At 39.8% G+C, this 20,890-nt stretch overlaps 1 protein-coding gene across 5 annotated transcripts in view; it reads left to right on the top strand.

Moving 5' to 3' along the window:
• The window catches only part of STN1 (STN1 subunit of CST complex), a 49,298-nt gene extending 28,697 nt beyond the window's left edge, over positions 1–20,601 (top strand). For 2 of the 5 annotated variants that reach the window (XM_020987956.2, XM_020987955.2), the window contains exons 8-10: positions 3,762–3,884; positions 9,264–9,336; positions 19,993–20,601. In XM_020987956.2, the coding sequence (XP_020843615.1) occupies positions 3,762–3,884; positions 9,264–9,336; positions 19,993–20,150 (354 nt within the window). In that variant the 3' untranslated portion in view covers positions 20,151–20,601. Of the gene's footprint in view, positions 1–3,761; positions 3,885–9,263; positions 9,337–14,139; positions 14,459–19,992 lie in introns of those variants that run through there. The other 3 variants (XM_078151075.1, XM_020987958.2, XM_020987959.2) reach the window with 3 other exon arrangements.
• Positions 20,602–20,890: the final 289 nt, after the last annotated feature.

The raw sequence follows: 20,890 nt of genomic DNA on the forward strand, positions 1-20,890 counted from the left end.
CAGCCTGGAGTTTAGAAGCAGAGGAAGGCGAGCCTCCTTCCTAGTGGCTTCACTATAGATAGCACAGCTTAAAGAACAGTTGTTTCTCATTTTCATTTAAAAAAAAATTTTTTTTAAAGTTTAACACTGAGTACAATATAATTAACTGAATTTACTTAATAACTATTCACATTTTAATTAATTTCAAGAGTCATTCTTGCCACATGATGAATATTAAATTTATTTGACAATGAGAGCTTTTAAGTGTTTGGGGATCCTAGACTCAGTTGCTGAACTGGATTAATGGGCTTATATAAGGCAAGGGTTGTCCCCCGTCGTGTGACAACTGCTTTTTCTTGTAGGATTGTTTCCCAAGCCCCACACCTCATCCATTGGCCTTTATCTTCTTGTCCAAGACAGGAATGCAGCTGTTGTACTCACTGGAAAGCTGCCTATGCTTTGGACCCTGGGCTGTTTATAATTAGGACAGGCAAATATGCATTTAGGTCATCTGAGGCTAGGTTAGAGAGGACGTTTCACACACTGTTCTTGTTTACAAAAAGCCTTTTCTATTAGGGTTCACTTGTATGCATGATTCAAACTATTTTTTTTTCAAATATCTTTCTGTTATGTGTCTAAAAGTAGGAACCTTGGTTTGTATATTGCCTGTAATAGTAATAATAACAATATTTGAAGTTCATGTGGTACTTTAAAGTCTACAAAACATTTAATATACAGTATCACATTTAATTATTATCCCTGTTTTGCAGATGAGGAAACCAAGGCTCAAAGAGGTTAGTTTGATTACTCATGGTCACTTAGCTAATAAATGTCAGAGGCAGAATTTGAACCCAGGATTTCTTGACTCCAGTACTACATCCAATAGGCCACATTGCCTGCTGTATATCATTTAGCTTGCTAGGCAGTACCCAACAATCATCATTAAAAGCAATTGTATTATCAATTCTGATCAGGAAATTTCAGCCTCAGTAAAATATTTAAAATGCTTGGCCAATAGAATTCATACTCTTAAAATGAGCTTTTATAAAGTGTTACTGAATTGGGATTGCACAGAATTTTGATGATTGCTACGAAAGGCGTGATTCTTTAGGTTCATCCTGATCATTAGGAGTAAGAGGATCTGTGAAGATGAAGAAGAATGTTGCTACAAACTTCCACTGAATGTCAGGATTTGTGACCTTGGAATATTGAGCCAGGGGCTTCTTCTACACCAAGCCTATGTCAGCGGGATATCACCAGATTGTTCTCCTGCCTGTCTTGAAAGTGGATACCACTCTGGCATTTATTTGGCACATTTTTAGTTTCCAAATAGGCTGAGACTGAGTATGCCAGGGAATCAATTAGTTCACGTAGGACTTATATGCTAAGTCATCCTTAATATATGAAGATACTTTGGGTCACTCATAATATTTATTAGCTACAGAAAGTCCTGGCTGGGTGGAGTCCTTTTTTATAAAGCTGTGGATGCGAGGCCTTGCTGTATGGGATGGGTGCCCTTGAGGCCATGTTTGATGACCTTTCAGAAATCTTCCTTCCTGCCCCTCTTCTAGGCCCCTTCTTTTGTAGTTTTCCGTCTAGGCTGCCTTGCAGGCCTGCACATAAAAAGTTCTCTTAATTCCCTTCCTTTACAGTAGGGGCTTTGGCATGAACTGAACTGACTCCTGGTGGTACTTCTTCAGTAGTTTGTCCTTTTTGCTTTTTTGCTTCATTTCTTTCACATTAAAAATTGGTTGGAGTCTTGACAGAGAATTTCTTTGCCAGCAGCTTTTCCTGTTGTTGAAATAAACTGGATATCATTATCTGAATGACAAGGAGGAAATAGCCCTTTTAATTGGAATATGGGAGGAGCCCAGAGCTCTCTCTGTAGCTCATAGCTGAGCAGCATGAGGAAATACCCAGGATATTTTAGGAATATAAAATGGTGTCTTTGGCAGCCCCTCGAGATAAAATCTTTTCTTAGAGAATGGTGGTTTTTATACAATCTGAACCTGTGATTTCACTGATGTGGGGAACTCCCAAGGAAGAAACTACCTCCAGAGATGCATATTGGCCTTTCCTCTGCAACTTAGAGTGCAGTCCAGTGCACAGGGAGGTTAAATGCCTTGTCCCTTAGTTACACACATAGCCATGATAAATTAGAAACCTGACTTGAACCCAGGTCTTCCTGATTTCAGACTACCACTGTCCTTTGAAGAAGAAGTATCATAACTGACTTTAGATTTAGAAAACGCTTTACAGACACTGTCTTACTCGACCCTTACTACAACCCGTGAGGTAGATATGACAGGTATTATCGCCCCATAGTAGATGTAAGACTCAGCTCTGAAAAGTGAAACATTTGCTCCTGATTACACAGCCAGTCTGTTGTCCAAGGTGGAATTTGAACCCACATCTCTCCTGACTCCAGGTCCATCTTCCTTTCTGCCACACTTGTACTCAGATGAACTGAAAAGATATTGAGAGACAGCATAAAGAGCTGGGATATCAGAGGGGAAATAGGAAATATAGAATACTTCTTTCTAAGCTCTTCTATTTCTTTTCTGTGTTCTTCTTCAGTCATCCTATGTAGTATTCAGACCTGTACCTGGCTACCTTCCTGACCTTAACACCCCAGATAGTCTTTGATAGGTTCCTGTACAGCTCTGGACCCAACCATTCCTATCTAGAAAATGGTCATAGCATTGTAACTTTGCCAGGATCTTTGAAATCCTTAGGAGGAAGATTTTATATAATTGCAGTTTATGATGAGTGGCCACGACTCATGTCTATGGAGCTCTGGGCTCCTCCCATATTCCAGTTGAAAGGGCTATTTCCTCCTTGTCATTAAGATACTAGAGTCCTGTGCAGGAACCAAAAAATTTTAAATACAGTTCTTTAAAGTTCACAAGGCACTTTCCTCACAACAACCCTATGAGACAGTAGTACAAGTATATTATCATTACTTTGCAAGTGAGAGAACTGAGATTTAAGGGAAATGAGGGAGGAAGATCTAGTGCAGGGGTAAAGAACATTAGATTTGTAATCAGGAGACCCAGATTTGATTCTCTCTCTTACTGCCTTGAGCAAAACACTTAAACTCTGAGTTCAGTTTCTTCATCTTTAAAACGAGGGAGTTGGACTAAGTGAATTCTAAGGTCCCTTTCAGCTCAGAATTTGTGATTCTGGGAGACCTTGACATAATAGAAAGAGCTCTGGAGTCAGAGTCAGAGGATCTGGGTTGTCATCTTGGCTCTGCCACTTTTGACTTTGGGCAAGTTACCTAACTTCTTCAGGCCTCAGTTTTCTCTGTAAAAAGAGGGGTGAATCAGACTAGATGACCTGTGAGTCCCTTCCAGCTCTGCAGTTCTCATTCTATGATGAGAAGAGGGAAACATAGCCAGTCAGTGTTAGAGCTGAGACTAGCATCAAGTCTTTGTCACTGGCAAAGAGGAATTAAAAGGCAGTGGGATTACCTTGAGGTTTTTTGCATGATAGTTTCAAAACAAAACCCTGCAGCTAAGTTTCAGAGTAGTTAGTTACTTGTCAAACACCTCTGGAAGAATGTCCTCCCTAACTTCCTCAAATACCACTCCTGCCAGCCTGCCCCTTTCGAGTTCTCTCGTTGACACCTTCATTTTTTGACTCAGTGTAGAACAATCCCATCAGACCAATTCAGAAACCAGTTGGTTTGGGAGAGTTGCTCCTAGGCACACACAACACAGTGGAGTTTTTCTTTCAAGGTTTCATTTCTTTTTTTTTTTCTGATTATTTTCTTCCCGCAGGTGAATTTAGAAAACCGTCCAACTTCCAAAGCAATTCACAACATATTTAAGGAAGCCATACAACTACTGCAGAAGAAGGGAATTGTCTTCCAGAAAACGCGTGACTTTACTGACCTGTATTATGTAAGAGAGCTGCAACACAATCCTTGTTCTAATACTTCAGGACCCAGCCTTTCTGGCCAAAAGCTGGGTCTCAGCTTTTAGAGTATGCCAAAATAGGCCATACTAACGAGGACTGTGTGCTTCCATTGGTCCTATTCTCCTGGAGGTAAAAGAAATTTAGTCAGTGAAGCAGTGGTTAAGCATCCTCTATGGGCAAAGTCTGCAAATACAAAGACAAACGTGATATGGTCCCTCCCCTCAAAGAGCTGGTACTTGGTGGAAAGAACACTGGATTTGCTGACAGAAGACCTTACTTCCTGCCTCTGCCACTTTATTCCCTGTGTGACCTTGACTAGTTTGCTTAATCTTTTCTACCACTTATTTTCTTTACCTGTAAAATGTGAGGGTTGAATTGGGTGACTTTTAATGTCAGTTTGAGCTCGAAATCCAAGATGCTAAAGTAATTAGAGGAGGAAGAGAGCACTGACACCTAAGGGGATCTGTAAAGGCTTCCTGTAAGAGGTACACTCCCCCTTCACCCCCATTGAAGCCTTGGAAAGATGAACATGAGAAGGGAAGACATTCCAGGCTTTGGGGGCATGGTATTGAGAGTATAACATGTAGGGTAGTTTGGCTGAAATGGAGATTATGTAAAGGAGAAGAATGTAAGCTAAATCTTCCAAGGTAAGGAAGAACTATATTATTAAGGGCTTTAAATGCTAGGCCAAGGAGTTTTTCTTCATGCCAGAAACAATAGGGAGCTACTGGAGATTTTTGAGCAGGGAAGTGGTATGGTCAGACCTGTGCTTTGGGAGGATTATTTTAGCAGCTGCTTGGAAGATGAATTGCTGAAGAGAGAGACTAGAAGCAAGGAGACCAATTAGAAGGTGGTTAGAGTGGTCTAGATAAGAAGTGATAAAGGTGGTGGCCTTGTGAGTGGTGATAAAGAAATGGATTTAGGAGGTGTTGTGGATGCGATAAAACTTGGTGGCTGATTAATAAATGCTTATAGAGAGATTGCTCTGTGGAGGATAAGGAAGAAAGTAGACTCATAGATTAATTTAGTATTGTGAACCTGAGCAATGAGCAGGAAGAACAAAAACAGGAAAATCTGAAGGAACGGATAGGTTTGGGAGGAAGATAATGAAGTCTTTTAGATGTACTGAGTTCGAGAAGCCTATGGGACATCTATGTGGAGATGTCTAGCAGCTAGTTGATAATGGAGAATTTGACTTCAAGAAAGAGATTAAAGCTATTTTCTGTAGCTTTGGGAGTCATCTGTGGAGAGATCGTTGAAGCCATGGTAATTGATACGCTTGCCAAGAGAAGAGAGTTCAGAACAGGACTTTGTGCAACATCTGGTATTAGCAGGTATGATTGAAGATGGTCAGGAATGGGGCCTGAGAGAGCAGTCAGGCAGGTAGGAAGAGAACCAGGAGAGAGCAGAGTGAGGAACGTCAAGAGAGGAACTAGTTTCTAAGAGAAGAAGGGATAGTTGAGGAAGTGAGAACTTAGAAAAGGCTGTTGGATTTAGCAATTAAGGGAACACCGGTAACATTGGAGAGAGCAATTCCTGTTGAGTGATGAAGGGGGAGCTAAACTGCAAGAGAGGTAAGTGGGAGGCGAGATAGTGCTGGCAATGAGCGTAGGCAGTTTGTTTTGTTTTGCTTTCCAGAAGCTTGGCTGTGAAAGAGAAGAGGGGATTTTTATCTCCAATTTCAGGGCTCAGTTAAAGGTGTCTTTTAAGGGTGTGGATGACCTGGGCGTGTTTGTGGGCAGCAGAGAAGCAGTCAGTACATAAGAAATTAAAGATGAGAGACCCAGGGAATGATTAAAGAAGCAAACTCCTAGATGAGATGGAGAAAATGGGGTCAAAGGCACAGATAGAGTTTTGGGTCTTGCCAACTGTTAAAAGCCATTTGGAGCAAAGCAGAGAATAGGGAATGATGTGAAGGAGTTTTAAGGGGCCTGGGAAAAGTGGTAGCTCATGACAGATGACCTGGATTTTCTCAGGAAAGTAGGAGGCAGGGACCTCTGCTGGGAAATAATTCCCAAAGATCATTCTTTTTTATAGAAAATTTGCCAGGTGCTAATTTCTTTCAGTGATTCCTGAATTTAAAGAGCTTTTAAAAAAATTTTTTAAAATCATTTTTAGTATCTTCATTCAATAATTTGAATATAGAATCATAGATTTAGAGCTATCTTCAAAATTCAGTGTCTATCCACTACACTGTGCTGCTTTATCTGTTGTATAACAGAGCATACTAAAACCTCCCGAACAAGAGAATCTTTTCTTGGTTTTGGGGATAAACACTGCTGGTTGGTTCAAAACTCTCTCTTATGATGATTAAGAAACTTACCTTTTTTTTTTTTAAGCATATAATCAGTAGTTGTTCCATGTGGAGTCTTCAGTAGACAGTGGTTCCTGTGGTCATACTTATTTTGTTGATGTCCTTTGAACTTTGCATCCCTCCTAGTCTGTAGGGAGCAGCTCTTCCTTGTGAGAAATAGCAAAGTGGGTAATTGGCAATGGAGTCAGGGTGTGGCTGGGTTGGTGCCACTTCTTCCTGTGAATCATTAGGATCTGCGTTGATGGGATTGGAACTCATTTCTTATAAACATCACCTTCCCCATCACTGACTCTCCTGCTATGACTACTCCCACTGCATAAGATTTGAAGGTTTTTAGCTTGTGATTTTATTCCAGAAGTCTTTGGGCTATTCTGTAAGCTTGGTTCAAACAAGACCACCCTTTTTGACTGCCAGTTCATTTTGACAGTATTTTATTAAGTGGCTGCTATATAGTGAGCACCATGCTAGGCACCACGGTTACAACAAAAAGAAAACAGTCCTTTTCCTTGAAGAGTTTGCATCCTACTGTCATTCAATATTCCTATTATTTTACTTTTAACATATTGTGTATTACATATCAACCACAGGAATTTGTTAAAGGCTTATAATTATGTGCCAGGAACTGTGACTGAACTCTAGGAATACAAAGAAAAAGCAAAAATCACCCCTTAACTCAAGGATCTAATTGGGAGATAACTTGTTCATTCAGGGTAGATGTTAGGTAGTCTTTTTAGAGGCATTATAGCTTAATGGTTACAGAGCCAGCCTTGGAGTCAGGAAGACCTGAATTCAAGCTATCCTTCTGATGTATACTGGTTCTGTGACCGTGGCTAAATCATTTGGGTGAGCATTCTTTTTTTTTTTTTAAAGCAATTGGGGTTAAGTGACTTGTCCAGAGTCACACAGATAATAAGTATCAAGTGTTTGGTCTGAGGCTGGATTTGAACTCAGGTCCTCCTGACTTCAGGGCCAGTGCGCCATCCATTGTGCCATCTAGCTGCCCCGTGAGTATTCTAAATGTTCCAGACAGCCCACTAAAACTTTAAGTTACTGAAGAGTTTTCCTGTCTCTGTTGGTGGAGGTAGTTTATACACCAGGAGTTCCCAGTATTATTGAAGTTATAGGTCTGAAAAATAAATAATTAGCATTTTCTACTAATATAATTAATGATGCACTTAGTAAATTGTTGAATTAAATTAAATAATCTTAATAATAATAACAACTTCATGAATTGGAAAAGCATTTATTAAGGATTTACTACATATGAAGTCTAGAATTCCTGCTCTTAAGGAGCTCACATTCTAATTGAACTAGATAACAAATAAAGAAAGATTCATGTCTGTGTTCAGCTTGTGGCAAATGGAAAGGCCAGGTAGTACTTAAAAGTAGCAGGGCAGATGGCAAGGTCCTAGGACCTTGGGGAGTAATCTCAGGTAGATTGTTCCTGAGCAAGGGGTGAGTGGGTTCAAGGGTTACAGTGGTCTGGGGCTCTGGAATATCTCCAGCAGAGGTAAGGATGTAGGGATTCAGCATTCAGACAACAATGGTTGTCCTGCAGGTGCCTGGTGGGAATTGGGCCATGGGGAATCAGGGATGAAAGTTAGAAAAGATCCTTAGTGAGAGAGGCAGGGCAGTCTCTTGAATGGAAGAGGAGGCAAAGAAGGTGAGTGACTCAAGCAGGGTTACACAGCCCGGAAGTGTCAAAGGAGGGACCGAGACTTGGACCTCCCACAGGGCTCTTTCCACTACACTAGTTTGTCTCTAAGCAAACACTTGAAGTGACATCTGCTTTCCTAACTGATGATGATGCAGACAATAAGACATATGCACAGATGAGAAGCCTTTAATTGGTGCTCACCTGTTCTGTAGAGAATCCTCTTCTGCAGGAATCCAGGAGTGGGGAGGCTACTGAAATTCCTTCTAAAATTCTGTGGCAGGCTTGCTTTGTGTACTTACTTTGTTGTCTTTCCTATTGTGATTCTTTTGGTTTTCCTCTGTATTTTGTTAGCTATCTTTGTTCTTCCTACCAAAAGCAAAAGATTGTATGGTCTGGCAGAAATAGCCCTAACCTAGGAGTCAGGCAGGCAGGCATTTATGAAGTGCCTACTGTGTTCCAGGCACTGTTATGGTTACCAGGAAAAGCAAAAGTCAGTCCCTGTACTTGAGGAGCTGACAGTGTAATGGGGAGATAACATGTAAAGAACTATGTACAAAGGACATTACAGGATAAATTGAAGATAATCAATAAAGCGAAGGCACTAGCATTAATGGTGATTGGGAGAGGATTCCTGTAGAAGGTGGGATTTTAGCTGGAGCTTGAAAGAAGCCAAAAGTCACAGATGAGAGGACTGCAGACATGAGAAACAATTGGTGGAGTATTTTATTCAAGAAACAACCAGGAGGCCAGTGTCACTGGACTGCAGAGTATGTGGAAGGGGGAGGAAGGTTTAAGAGGATGGGAAAGCTCAGAGAGGACCGGGTTGGAAAGGGCTTTGAACCCCAGAGAATTATATATTTGATCCTGATAAGGAGTGACAGGAGTTTATTGAGTAAGGATAAGGGAAGGTCAGATTTGCACTTTAGGAGTTGACAGCTGAGTGAAGAATGAAATGGAGTCCCCTCCAGCTCAAAATCTCTGAGATTTAGGCAAGAGAAGTCAGTTCCAATCCCAGCTAATTGTGTGACCTTGAATGATTTCCTTTGTAAATTATGGCTACACTCTTACCTCAAATAGATACTGTAAGGCCAAATGAGAAAACAGCTGTGAAAGTTTCATTAGCTGTACAGAAGAAAGTTGTCATACAGATAGAGAATTATTTTTGTTTCCTGTATAGCTTAAATGAATCATCTCATAACAGTGGGCCATGTTGTCCAAGCAAGTCATAGGGATAGAAATGATTTGGTAATATGGTTAGTATTTAAAGCATGTTATCAGCATTGGAAGGATAATGGAATTCCTTTGGAATCTATTCTAAATATTGATTTAGAGGTTTATCTAGTGCAGCTTGTGTATTAAAAAGCTTTCTCTTTCACTACATTCTCTTTTTAGGTGACAAGTCAAGATAAGGAACTACACAAAAAAATCCTCAGTATCATTCAAGATGATTGCCAGAAACCAAGGCGTAAGTTGTACAAATAGATCCTTTCATGATATAAAAAGGGAATGTTCCTTGCCAATGGATATATAAAAGTACAGAAGACAATATGGCATAGCAAGGAGACAGGAGCTTTAGTTTCAGCTTTGCTCCTACCAGGCTGTATAATCATGAGAAATTCCCTTGATTTCTCTATACCTTGGCTTTTTCATTTCTCATATGGCAGTAAGGTAGAAAGACTAGATGAAGTCTATAAGCTTACTAACCCTATGTTTTTACTAGTAAATGATTGGAGAGGAGCAAGAAGAGAAATTGAAGTAGATGACCTCTAAAGGCCTTTCCATCTCTAAGTCTGTGGTCCTTTAAAACTGCTTTGATGAGGAGCAGTGTGGTATAATGGACTGGATTTGGAGACAGAGGACCAGGGTTTAAATCCTGGCTCTGCCATTTATTACCTACAGCCTTGAGCAAATTACTTAACTTCTTTGGATCTAAGTACTCGTATGTAAAAAGAGGGGGTGGGTGGGCAGGGGTGGAGATTCGATTTATATGACCCCTAAGGTCTCTTCCAGCTCTAATATATGATCCTGTGAACTCCAAAGATCTTTGATTCCTAGTTCTATCATTATTCCCCTTTTCTTTTGCCTCTGGAGCCAAGGCTAAGTTTCCCCATATATAAATTTCAAAGTTAATGAAATTGTACTGAGCACTGGAACTCATTAACACACTAAATTTGACACTTAGCAAGGAATAGCCATCTTGGAAACTGAAACCTTAGGATCATCTAAATCTAATTTCTACCCCTATCCCCTTTTACATACTAATGAGGAAACAGAGGTCCAGAATAGTTAAACAATTTGCCCAAGGTTGCATAGGTAGTAAATGGCAGAGCCAGGATTTGAACCTTGGTCCTCTATCTCCAATCCAGTGCTCCTGCTGTACCACATTGCTTACCATTAAACGTTGGGAAAAGAATTGGCTTGGAAAGTCATTTACTTTAATGGAGTTAGGTCAGCCTCTAGTGGTTAAAGTATCAAACTGTAGAGCAGGCAGATACTCATGATCCCAAGAAGTTTTCGTCACTTATTTTTAAATCCTTATCTAGAACTTGCCACCTTAAATGGTGGTTTCACAAACGACTTAAATGTGTCCTTGTATAGAGGTGACCTTGTGTTCCTGAAGGCTATTCTACACAAGTGAGTGCACAAGGCCCAGCAGGTTCTACCAAACAGGAAAGCTTTTGGCACACTCTTATCCAGGGACCAGCGTAGTGCAGAACAGAGTGGCTTGTTGGCTGCTAAATGACGGAATGTTTTTTAGATCAGGGCAACCCGTGAAACAGACAAAAAGCACAGAATGATGCTCAGCATATACTTCAGTTTTGGCGGTGCAGTTTCTCCAGTGGGGGCTGGGGCAGTAGTTCATGTATAATCTCTCTTTCTCCCTTAAATCAAACCTGTGGAGAGGAACTTGGGAGATGTTTCATGCCACTATTTTAGAAAGGAAGTATTCTTCCTTTAGCACTGAGTACCTGTTATGTGCATATTATACTGAAAATGTTGGTGGGGAGGAAATGACTTGTATTGAAAGAACGGCTTGGTGTGAGATTCCTTAGTGACCATTTCATTTCCCTCGTGGTTTTCTGTCATCTTTTAAAATTTTAGCTCTGGTAGCTTACATCCACCCATGCCTTACTCAGAGGAGAGGAGCATGGAGATTTAAACTAGTCTTTACAGTGCCTAGCCCTGGTTAGCTTTGAAGAACCGATGAGATCCCAGTGAAGGCAGGCAGGATTGTTGTCCTTTAAAGGGATCTCAAAGGGAGCATTAGCACAGGGTTTTTTGATGTCTTGTTTTCATTCCCTGGCTCACATCTTATTCTCTTCTGAATTCAGAGCCATAGGCACCAAGTCTATTTAAATTCAAAAGAAAATATTTACCCTTTTTTTGGGTCATCTTTGGAATTTTGAATGGAATAATTTAATCATGTATCAGAATAAATGCTGCCAGAGCATCAGTGTGACACATAGTTCACTGGAGATCAAGAGTGATGAGGTTCTGTGTTCTTCAGGAACGATATATGCCCTTCAGCCCCTTAGCTGGATCTGCGTTAAGACCAGAATGGACTGAAATTAGCTAAGAGCCTGGGGAAGCAAATGAAAAAAATTCGTATCTCATGTGTTACAAAAACCAAACAACCTTTTGTCGCCTGAAGGATGGCATTTTTTCAGCATTTCTCACTCTGCAGGGCAGCTTCTAAAGATTTGTGTTGTGCTAAGCAGGCTCTGCCAATCACATGGTAACTAGGAGTCTTGTCATTAAGTCATCATTGAATTGACTGAAACTAATACGTTTTTCAGAAGCTGAATCTGGTAGGGTGACTAACTGATACCGCCTATTAAAACAATAACAAACTTCTCCCCACCCCCACCAAACTGAAAAAAAAAACCCAACCCAACCTTCTTAGTGACTATATTAGAAGCTGATGCTGCCTCCTCTGACGCTCAAGAAATAGTGCTTCCATTGTGTTTTATTTTCTCTGGCTAACCAGTAGAAGGATTTGAAACAATGCTCTTCAATGAGTCTCTTGGCAAGGGCTTGCTTAGAACACTAGAATCATAGAATTATTTTTATACCATTACTAGAAATGTGAGGCAGCTCAGAGTAGTGAATATAAAAGGGAAGCTTCTACATCAAGAAAACCTGGGTTTAAGTTCTCTTCTTGCCATATGGTAGCTATATTGTATGATCCTGGACCAATCATTTAATCTCTCAATGCTCTGGACAACTCTCTAGGACTGTAAATTAAAACACAGGTAGAGATCTACATTGTAGAGATAATTTCTTCACTAGGAGTTCCAGATTCTGTCTTTAGGATATAATCCAGCAATGGAATGGCTGGTTATAATTATTTTGAGGACTCTTATGTTGCCAGCTAGTTCTTCAAAGTGTTGTACCAGACTGCAATCTCATCAGTAATGTATAGAGTGCCCATTTCCCTCCAAAAAAGAAAGAAACCATATATACAAACAAGATATAGAGGTTGAATTGGAGATCATCTCAGAGGGAAGGCACTAGAATTAAAAGGACCAGGAAAGGCTTCTTGCAGTAAGTGGCAGAGATGGGAGTTGAACTGAGACTTGAAGGAAGTCAGAGAAGTCAAGAGGCAGAGATGCTCAAGGAGGAAGTGTATTCCAGACGTGGGGGAGGTCCAGCAACAGCGGAAAGAGTTGGAAGAGGAGAGTCTTGTTTGAGGGCACAGCAGAGGCCGGTGTCACTGGATTGTAGCATGTGTGGAAGGGGGAGAAGAGTATGATAAGGCAGAGACATGTTCCCCTTAAATCTTTTTCTCTCCAGTTCCTTCAACAGAACATAATACAGTTCTGAGTCATCTCACTAATAAACTCCTTTCCTTGAACTCTTAGAGTACTTTGTGACACTTTGATTTAGTTAATCTTGATAGAATTTATTAAGTGCTTATTATGTGCCAGGCCCAGTGATTAGCTGGATACAAAGAAAAGACATAAAACAGTCCCTGCCCTCAAGGAGCTTAAATTCTAGAGATAACATGCCTACAATACACTTGCCTTGTAGATGGAAGATAACTTTATACGAGAAGCTACTAACAGCTAGGGAGGGCCCAGGAAAAGGCTTAGGCTGTAGGTGTTTGAACAAAGTCTTGTAGGAAGCCAGGGATACTTTGAATTACTGTTATCTGTGTGTGTATCTTATCTCTCTTAACTTTTTGTTTGCTCTTTGAAGTTCTGGATTATATCTTGTTAATCAGTAGCTTGCACTGTGGTTTGTAAGTAGTGAGTGCAAAATGTTTGTATGAGTTGATTGACAATGTTTTACATTAAACTTTTAAAGAATTACTGCTAGAGTTATTCTAAGATCCCCTTTATTGTTGTCAGAGGAGATAGTTGGTAACATTTGGTAAATAATGGTTTCCATAATAAGAAGAACTGACTTTATATAATACTTGAAAATTTACGAAGTGTTTTACGTATGTATTACTTCATTTGAACCTCACAGCAGCCCTATGAGATAGGTAATACAGATATTACCCTCATTTTACAGATGAGTATTACCCTCATTTTACAGATGAGTGATTGAGGTGTAGAAAGGGTGACTAACTTGAACAAGGTCAAGTAATAAATAATGTAAAAGTGGAATTTGAATGCAGGTTTTCTGAGCCAAGCACTGTGTCTCCTATACCAGCTGTATTAGTTGAGAATCAAGTGGATGGCTTTTTTCTTTTTTTCCTTAGTCCAAGCCTTTGAGAAGAAAATAATTTAGAATAAGATCTCTAGGAAAATTTATTTTGTACCTTTTTCCTGGTGGAAGAAGGATAAAGGTTAGGGAATGTGGACAGAGTACAGCATGTCTCTAGGGTTAAGTAGAAATAGTTTGGTAGATGTGATCATGAGAGGACTAAATAATATTTATGATCCAAGTAAAATACTTTGAATGTTACCTTGAGGCTGGTTCTCAAAATTATGAACTGTCTAAAAAGTATAGTATATTGAATGTTTTAAAATAATAGGTTACAAATATATTAAAAACCTGTAGCATGGTACATTGCCTACAGTAGATGCTAATAAATGTTTATTAATTTGAATTGAATGGTAGCTTTTTTCCATGTTACATTTCGTATATAGAATGTTTCTACTTTTTCCTTAAACAGACAGAACTTCTCTGTTCATCAAGTGCTGAAATAGCAAAATGGTGATTAAATAGGTCATACCACTAAACTTTTTAAAATTTAATTTCATTTTTTTCAATTAACAAAAATCTATATTTTCTTCCTTCCCGCCCTGTCTGCCTCCAGTTGAAAAAGAAAAAAAGAAAGCCCTTCTAACAACAAATAAGCATAGTCAAGCAAAATAAACTTCTGCTTTGGCTATGTCCAAAAAAATGTTGTCTTACACTTCACCCTGAGTCCATCAGCTCTATGAAAAGCAGTGGGTAACATGCTGCATTATCAGCCCTCAGGAATCACAGGTGGTCATTGTATTACTCAGAGTTCCCAAGATTTTCAGAGTTGTTTTTCTTTACAATGTGTTTGTTATTGTATACATTGTTCTCCTGGTGCTTCTTACTTCATTTTGCATCAGTTCATTAAAGTCTCGTCAAGTTTTTCTGAAACCGTCCCTTTTGTCATTTGTTATGGCACAATAGTATTCCATTAAATTCATATACCATAATTTATTCAGCTGTTACATCCCATATCACTAATCTTGAAACAATTCAAGTTAACATTCGTTAAACATCTACTGTGGGCGAGGCACTCTTCCTGATGTGAGAATCAAAAATGAAAAAATAAAAACTTACAATCTGCTATGGGGAATATACCTCCTATACAGCAAGTACAATACAGTGTATAAAGTATGACAGGGGCTAACGAGAGGTCCAGATAAAGTGCTTTAAGAAAAATTGAGAAGGGCATAAACAGCTGCTGCTGAGGGGATCTGTGAAGGCTTCATGATGGAAGTGATACTGAATTGGGCCTTGAAGAAGAGAAAAGGATTTCAGCAGAGGAAGATGATGAGGAGTGGGAAGGCGCCAGGGGAAAGCAAATGTGTCATGGTAGGATACACGAAAGAGAATAATGTGAAATGTCTGGAAAGGTAGATTGGAGCTAGATTGTGGGGGACCTTAAATGTCCCAATAAGGAATTTGCATTCTATCTTGTAGACAGCAGGGAGTCCTGAAGGTTTTTGAGCTGGGAAGAGACATGGCCAGACCTGTGCATAGGAACAGTGTATACAGGAGCAGGTCATTAACAACATAGAGCCAACCTCCTAAATAGTTTGAGCTAGTGCTCTGTATCTTAGTATATATCTGAACTTGGCTTTAATCCATCAAGCAGAATTAGCTATTTTAGGTCTTAAATCAGCAGGATGTAAGGATGGACTTCTGATAAGCTACTCCATGAGAAAGTGCCTGGAAAAATGTGTTATGATTACTATTATTATTTTCTCTGCTTTAAAACCACATTGCCAGAGTGTGCACCAAAGACTATGCCTCTTAAGCCAGACCTCCTCCCCTAGCCATGCATAAGTAAACCCCCCAAAAGTTCAGTTGTACCTTTAGGGAAGGGCCCATCCCTCACTGGGAACAGAGATCATCTATTGGTTGGTCCCTTGGGTGTGGGAAAGGCACACGTTTCCCTGTCATTAAAACATCTTGTCACACTGGCTTTCCAAAGACTAATTGAGGAGTCTCTATCTACTTTAATGGTATGACATCGTCAAACTTAAAGGAAATTATTTTGCTAATACCTGCCATGTCTCCCTCAGGACAACTGTAAGGAAAGTGCTTTTGCAAACCTCAAAGCATTTGTATAATTATAATCTGCTACTGATGATGATGAGAATGATAAGAATGATTTCAGAAGAACAAGTCTGTGTCCCTAGCTTACGTGTAGCTGCAGAATGCAATGGCTGACCCATGTGAAGAAATATTTTAGCAACCATAGAGACCCTTTATAGAGGATCAGCTGGATAGGGAGGCACTATATGAGGTACCGTCCTTCAAATACTGTAATTCTTGTTGTTACTCAACTGTACCCATTACACAAATCCAATACAATATCAACAGTTAGACTTCCCCTATCTGACTCAAAGAATCCCCTCTCAGGTTATTCTAATGAAACTATCTCCTTGACACTCCTGTACTCAGAGGGAATTCCTCAAAGGTACTCTCTTTTCCATGTCTTAATCTGATCTGTAAGTCATGATTCTTTCGAAACACCACAATGACACAGGTATTTACCATTTCATCACAGCTATCAAGTTGTGTGTATATTGGAGCTAGAGATGGAAACTTTGGATGGAAAGATGATTCTTTTAGTTGGTGCCAACAATACCTTGTTAGTTCACCTTTGCCATTCATTGCCCTCTATTTTAAGCAGTTGCTTCTTAGACTTTTCTGCACTGCACTCCCTTTTTGAAGGGAGTCTGGGGAATCTCCCTATGGGGAATTTAGGATTTCTTAGTCTATATCCCCTGTAGCACTTAGCACAGAGATAAGCACATAGTAGATGCACAGGTAGTATAGTCAATAGGTCCTAAACAATGTGACCCTAACCTATCTACAATCCAGACTTCTTTTCCATTACTCTACTAAATGAACCTTCATCTCCAAAAAGACTTGGGCTCTTCTCTATTTCTGTTTTCATTCATGCAAAATTCCTTCCTTCCTTCCTTCCTTCCTTCCTTTGTGCCTTTGCTTAAGCTACACTGCCCTGGAATTCCCTTCCTTCTATTCTACCTACCTAACCTGTCCAACCTCTGAGAACCCAGATCAATCCTACCTCTTTAATGAAGCCCTCCCAAGACCACTCTAACCCAGGGTGATGGTCTTTTCTTCTGAATTTCAGCAACACTTTGGATATTTAATTGTTTTAGCCTCTTGTCTGAATGTCATGTCCTTCCAACTAGAAATGAAATTCTAGAAATGAAATATTTTATGTGTTGTTCTGCCCACAACACCTGGCAAAGCAAGGAGCACATTGTAAAGCACTCTATAAATATTTGTTGAATGAATGAATGAATGATCGAATCTTAATGTAGCCCAGAAGTTTAGTTTCCATTGTTAGTGGAGTGTATCCTCCAAAAAAAAAAAAGTGGAAATGATGAAACAAAATGACCACTAGATGGAAGCATTTAGCAAGTATTTCTTAGTCTAGGTCTGTGTTCTTAAAAGGTCTGCCCAGTAGGAGTAAACTCGTAGTATCATAACTCTAAGAGTTTAATGAAACCCTATGAGGCAGTCTTTACTCAGCCCTTTCATTTTCCAGACGGCTTGGTTGGAGGTATAAGTGTCATGCAGATGGCACAAAGCTGAAGAGAGAGCTAGCATGATAGATGATAGAAGCCAGCTTTTGATAGCCTAGAATACCAGACCATAGTTAATCATAAAAGCTAACATTTTATATAGTGCATTAATTTTGTGAAGTTTTTACATAGATTACCTTATTTTATTTTCACAATAATGTTACTGTCCTCATTTTAGAGATAAAGAATCGGAAGCTGAGACCAGTGAAGTAACTTGCTCAGGGCCACGTGGCCAATAAGTATCTGAGATAGGATTTCAGCCAGGTCTTCCTGGTTCCAAGTCAGACACTGTAGCCACATGAAATTATAATACTGATAAATGTAAAGTACAAGGTAGGGGATGTGTGATTAGACATCATTTTGTCTGAAAAAATACCTAGGGAGAGCATGACAGAAAGCTAACATCATCCCAGGCTGAATTGTGAGAGGACAATGTCCAGAATGAGAGAGGTGACAGTAACTCTTGATTCTCCTAGCTCCTGACAGTTATCTCTGTACCGGGGATTTAAGTGTATTGCTAACTGACAGACATCAGAGTTTGCTTTGGGCAGGAGGCAGGAGGTCAGAAGTGTGTCAAATTGGGAACATTAGTACAAAGAACTTTGGATTTGGAGTCAGAGGGCATGTATTTAAATCCTAACTCGACTTGCTGTGCAGGCTTTTTTTTTTTAAGGCAGTTGGGGTTAAGTGACTTGCCCAGGGTCATACAACTAGTAAGTGTCAAGTGTTTGGTCTGAGGTCACATTTGAACTCAGGTCCTCCTGACTTCGGGGCTGGTGCTGTATCCCTGCGCCACCTAGCTGCCCTACTGTGCAACTTTTGACAAGAAATTTCACCTCTCTAATGTTTATTCCTCACCTGAAAAACTAGGGGATTGGATTGGATGAACTTTAATAGCCTTTCCAGTTTCAAATCCTCCTAAATTTATAACAAAGAAAAACACTTAAGACCAATTAACGAAGTGGGGGCCTCTGACAGTGTAGGCCCTCTCACTTTCCTGTTAGTCTCCCAGCTCTTACTAAGAGGAGGGAAGTGTTTGAGCTTATGTTCTCCAGGGCCAAAATTGGTTATTGCAGTGAATCTGAGACAGTTGCCTTTTAGTGAAGACAACATGCTTTCAGGAAAATAGGGGATATCAGTTGTTATTGTTGTTCAATTGTGTCTCACTCTTCATGACCCCATTTGAGGTTTTCCTGGCAAAGATACTGGATTTGTTTGCCATTTCCTTCTCCAACTCATTTTACAGATGAAGAAATTGAGGCAAACAGAGTTAAGTGACGTGTATAGCTAGTAAGTGTCAGAGGCTAGATTTGAACTTGCAGAAATGAGTCTTCCTGACTCCAGGCCTAGTGCTCTACACACCATGCCACCTAACTTCCCTTAGAGCATATTCGAATGGATATCTCATCTTGGTTTTGTTGTAACCTGCTGTGTGAGTTTGGGTGGGTCCCTTCCTCTCTTTAAGCCTCATTTTCCCCATCTATAAAGTCAGGAGACTAGGTCATATTTAAGGTCCCGTCCAGTTCTAAAAATTCTAGGATCGTACTAGGAAGATTACAGGAAGAAAGAACATCATTAAGTTATAGATTAAAAAGAATGAAGAGTTCTGAGTAGTAGAAGGTTTAAGTTGCTGAGTCACTTTTCTATTTCCTAATTTTCCAATAAGGTCCTAGGAACAGATTCTTTGGGTGAGAAGCTAAGGATAATGATGAGGGTGGTCTAATTCTTCTCATCGTGGAGTTCAGTAAAAATGGTCCCAGGGCAAGTCATCATGTTGCTGTTATTATTCTCTGATAATCCATGTTCTGTGGACTCTTCCACAAGTGGATAAAATAACTGTATTTAGGAGTGGAATAAAAATATTAGGCTCATTGGAAGCATCCTGGTAACACCTCCCATAATTAGGACAATGAGGTAATATACACTTCATCTTATTCCCATGTGATTTTGATCTCCTCTGCCAAGTTTTCATGGTTTGAAAACTTCATCAGTCAATGTGTCTTGGAGATGATGAGTATTTCTTATGGTAACATCTATTTAAAATGTCATTCTTAAGTATTTATGGATCATTATGTCCAGGAGATTGTGGACAACAGTCTGGTCTATGATTTGGCCTAGTTCTAGTACATTTTATTGGATGTTTCTTCAGGATATTTTGAGATATGTATTTGTAGAATGGGGGTTTGCCATTTTCTGCTACATGAAGGATAGTCAATAATCATGTAGCAGTTGGAGTCAGAAGGACCTGAGTTCAAATCCAGTCTCAGACACATGACACTTACTCACTGTGTGATCCTGGGCAAGTCACTTACCCCCAGTTGCCTCACCAAAAAAAAAAAAGGCAATAATCATTTAGTAAGTGCTTACTGTGTGCCAGGCCCAGTGTTAAGCACTGAATAATGGGCATCCAATGGATGATACTAGCCACCAGGTCATACCTTGCTAGGTATGTAGTAGGTGCTAAATTTGTACAGTCTGCAACGATGTGCTGCCCAGTTATTGCTATTATTATTATTAATGATATTTATATGGTGCTTTAATGTTTACAAGGCATATTATCAGATTTAATCCTCACAGTAACCCTGTGAAACAAACACTACAGTTATTAACCCCATTTTACAGATGAGGAACCTGAGACGCAATGAAGTTGTGACTTGTCTGTGACCACAGAGCTAGTCAGTGTCGGGGTGGGTCTTCCTGACCCCACATCCAGTGCTCAGTTCACTAGTCTTGGCTGCCACAAGCACAGTTTGCTTTAATTCAGTTAGAGAGGGAAGAGCCTTTCTTGTGTAAGAAATGCAGGCATGTGCAGGCTTAGCAGTCTGTCTCTTTCCTTCCGACAGATTCTGAGAAGGGTTGCCATTTCCTTCACATCTTGGCCTGTGCTCGCTTGCACCATGACCCCAGCATGAGTGAGGCAGTGCTGCATCAGGTTTTGGATCTCCTGGAGGACAAGAGTGAAATAGTCAGCACAATGGAAAGATACTACACAGCGTTCTGAGAGGAAGGAATTCATTCTGAACGAGAAAACCTCTTAGAGCAGAGGGCAGGGGCTGGAATTGTGCCCAGCAGGAAGACATAGAAGATGGTATTCATTTATCACATTTTAAAATATTTAAGTGGCTATAACTTTGGGAGAAAATTACTTTACAATAAAATATAAAAGCACTTACTGTTGAGAATCCATTTTGATCTGTGTCAAATGGTGGCTAAGTCTAGTTTGAGGTGGAGAAAGAGGGAGACAGCTTGGAACTTAAAATGTAACAAAAAAATTAAAAAAACTTTAAAAAAAAGAATACAATTTGATCCTGTACTTTTCTCTCGGTTGTTGTGAATACACAAACCCTTCAGCAGTCCACATAGACCTTATAAATGTCCATACAATTCAATATGTTTCAATCATCACTTACTGACCAAAGTATTAGAAGGAAATAAAGTTGGTAAATTGCTAAGTGGTTACTCTGAACCAATGTCCTTTTGCCTTGCTTAACAAGGGATGTTCCCAGCTAATGTGTTACTTTATAGTGCAATCAATTCATTCAGGAACTGAAAAAATATAGCAGTAAACTTGCACAACTCTTGACTTAAACATATAATTCACAAAATATCCCAAGTTGGCAAGAATCGCAGGGGCTGTTTCTCACACCAGACACTCCCTTTCCAACTTCTTATATTTTTACTGACTTGTCCCCATTTTGCCTCTGTCTCCTGGCTTCAAATTAAAAAAAAAAGAAAAAGAAG

Source organism: Phascolarctos cinereus, unplaced genomic scaffold, assembly GCF_003287225.1.
Source record: "Phascolarctos cinereus isolate Bilbo 61053 unplaced genomic scaffold, phaCin_HiC Scaffold_3;HRSCAF=262, whole genome shotgun sequence".
In the NCBI taxonomy this organism is placed as follows: Eukaryota; Metazoa; Chordata; class Mammalia; order Diprotodontia; family Phascolarctidae; genus Phascolarctos; species Phascolarctos cinereus.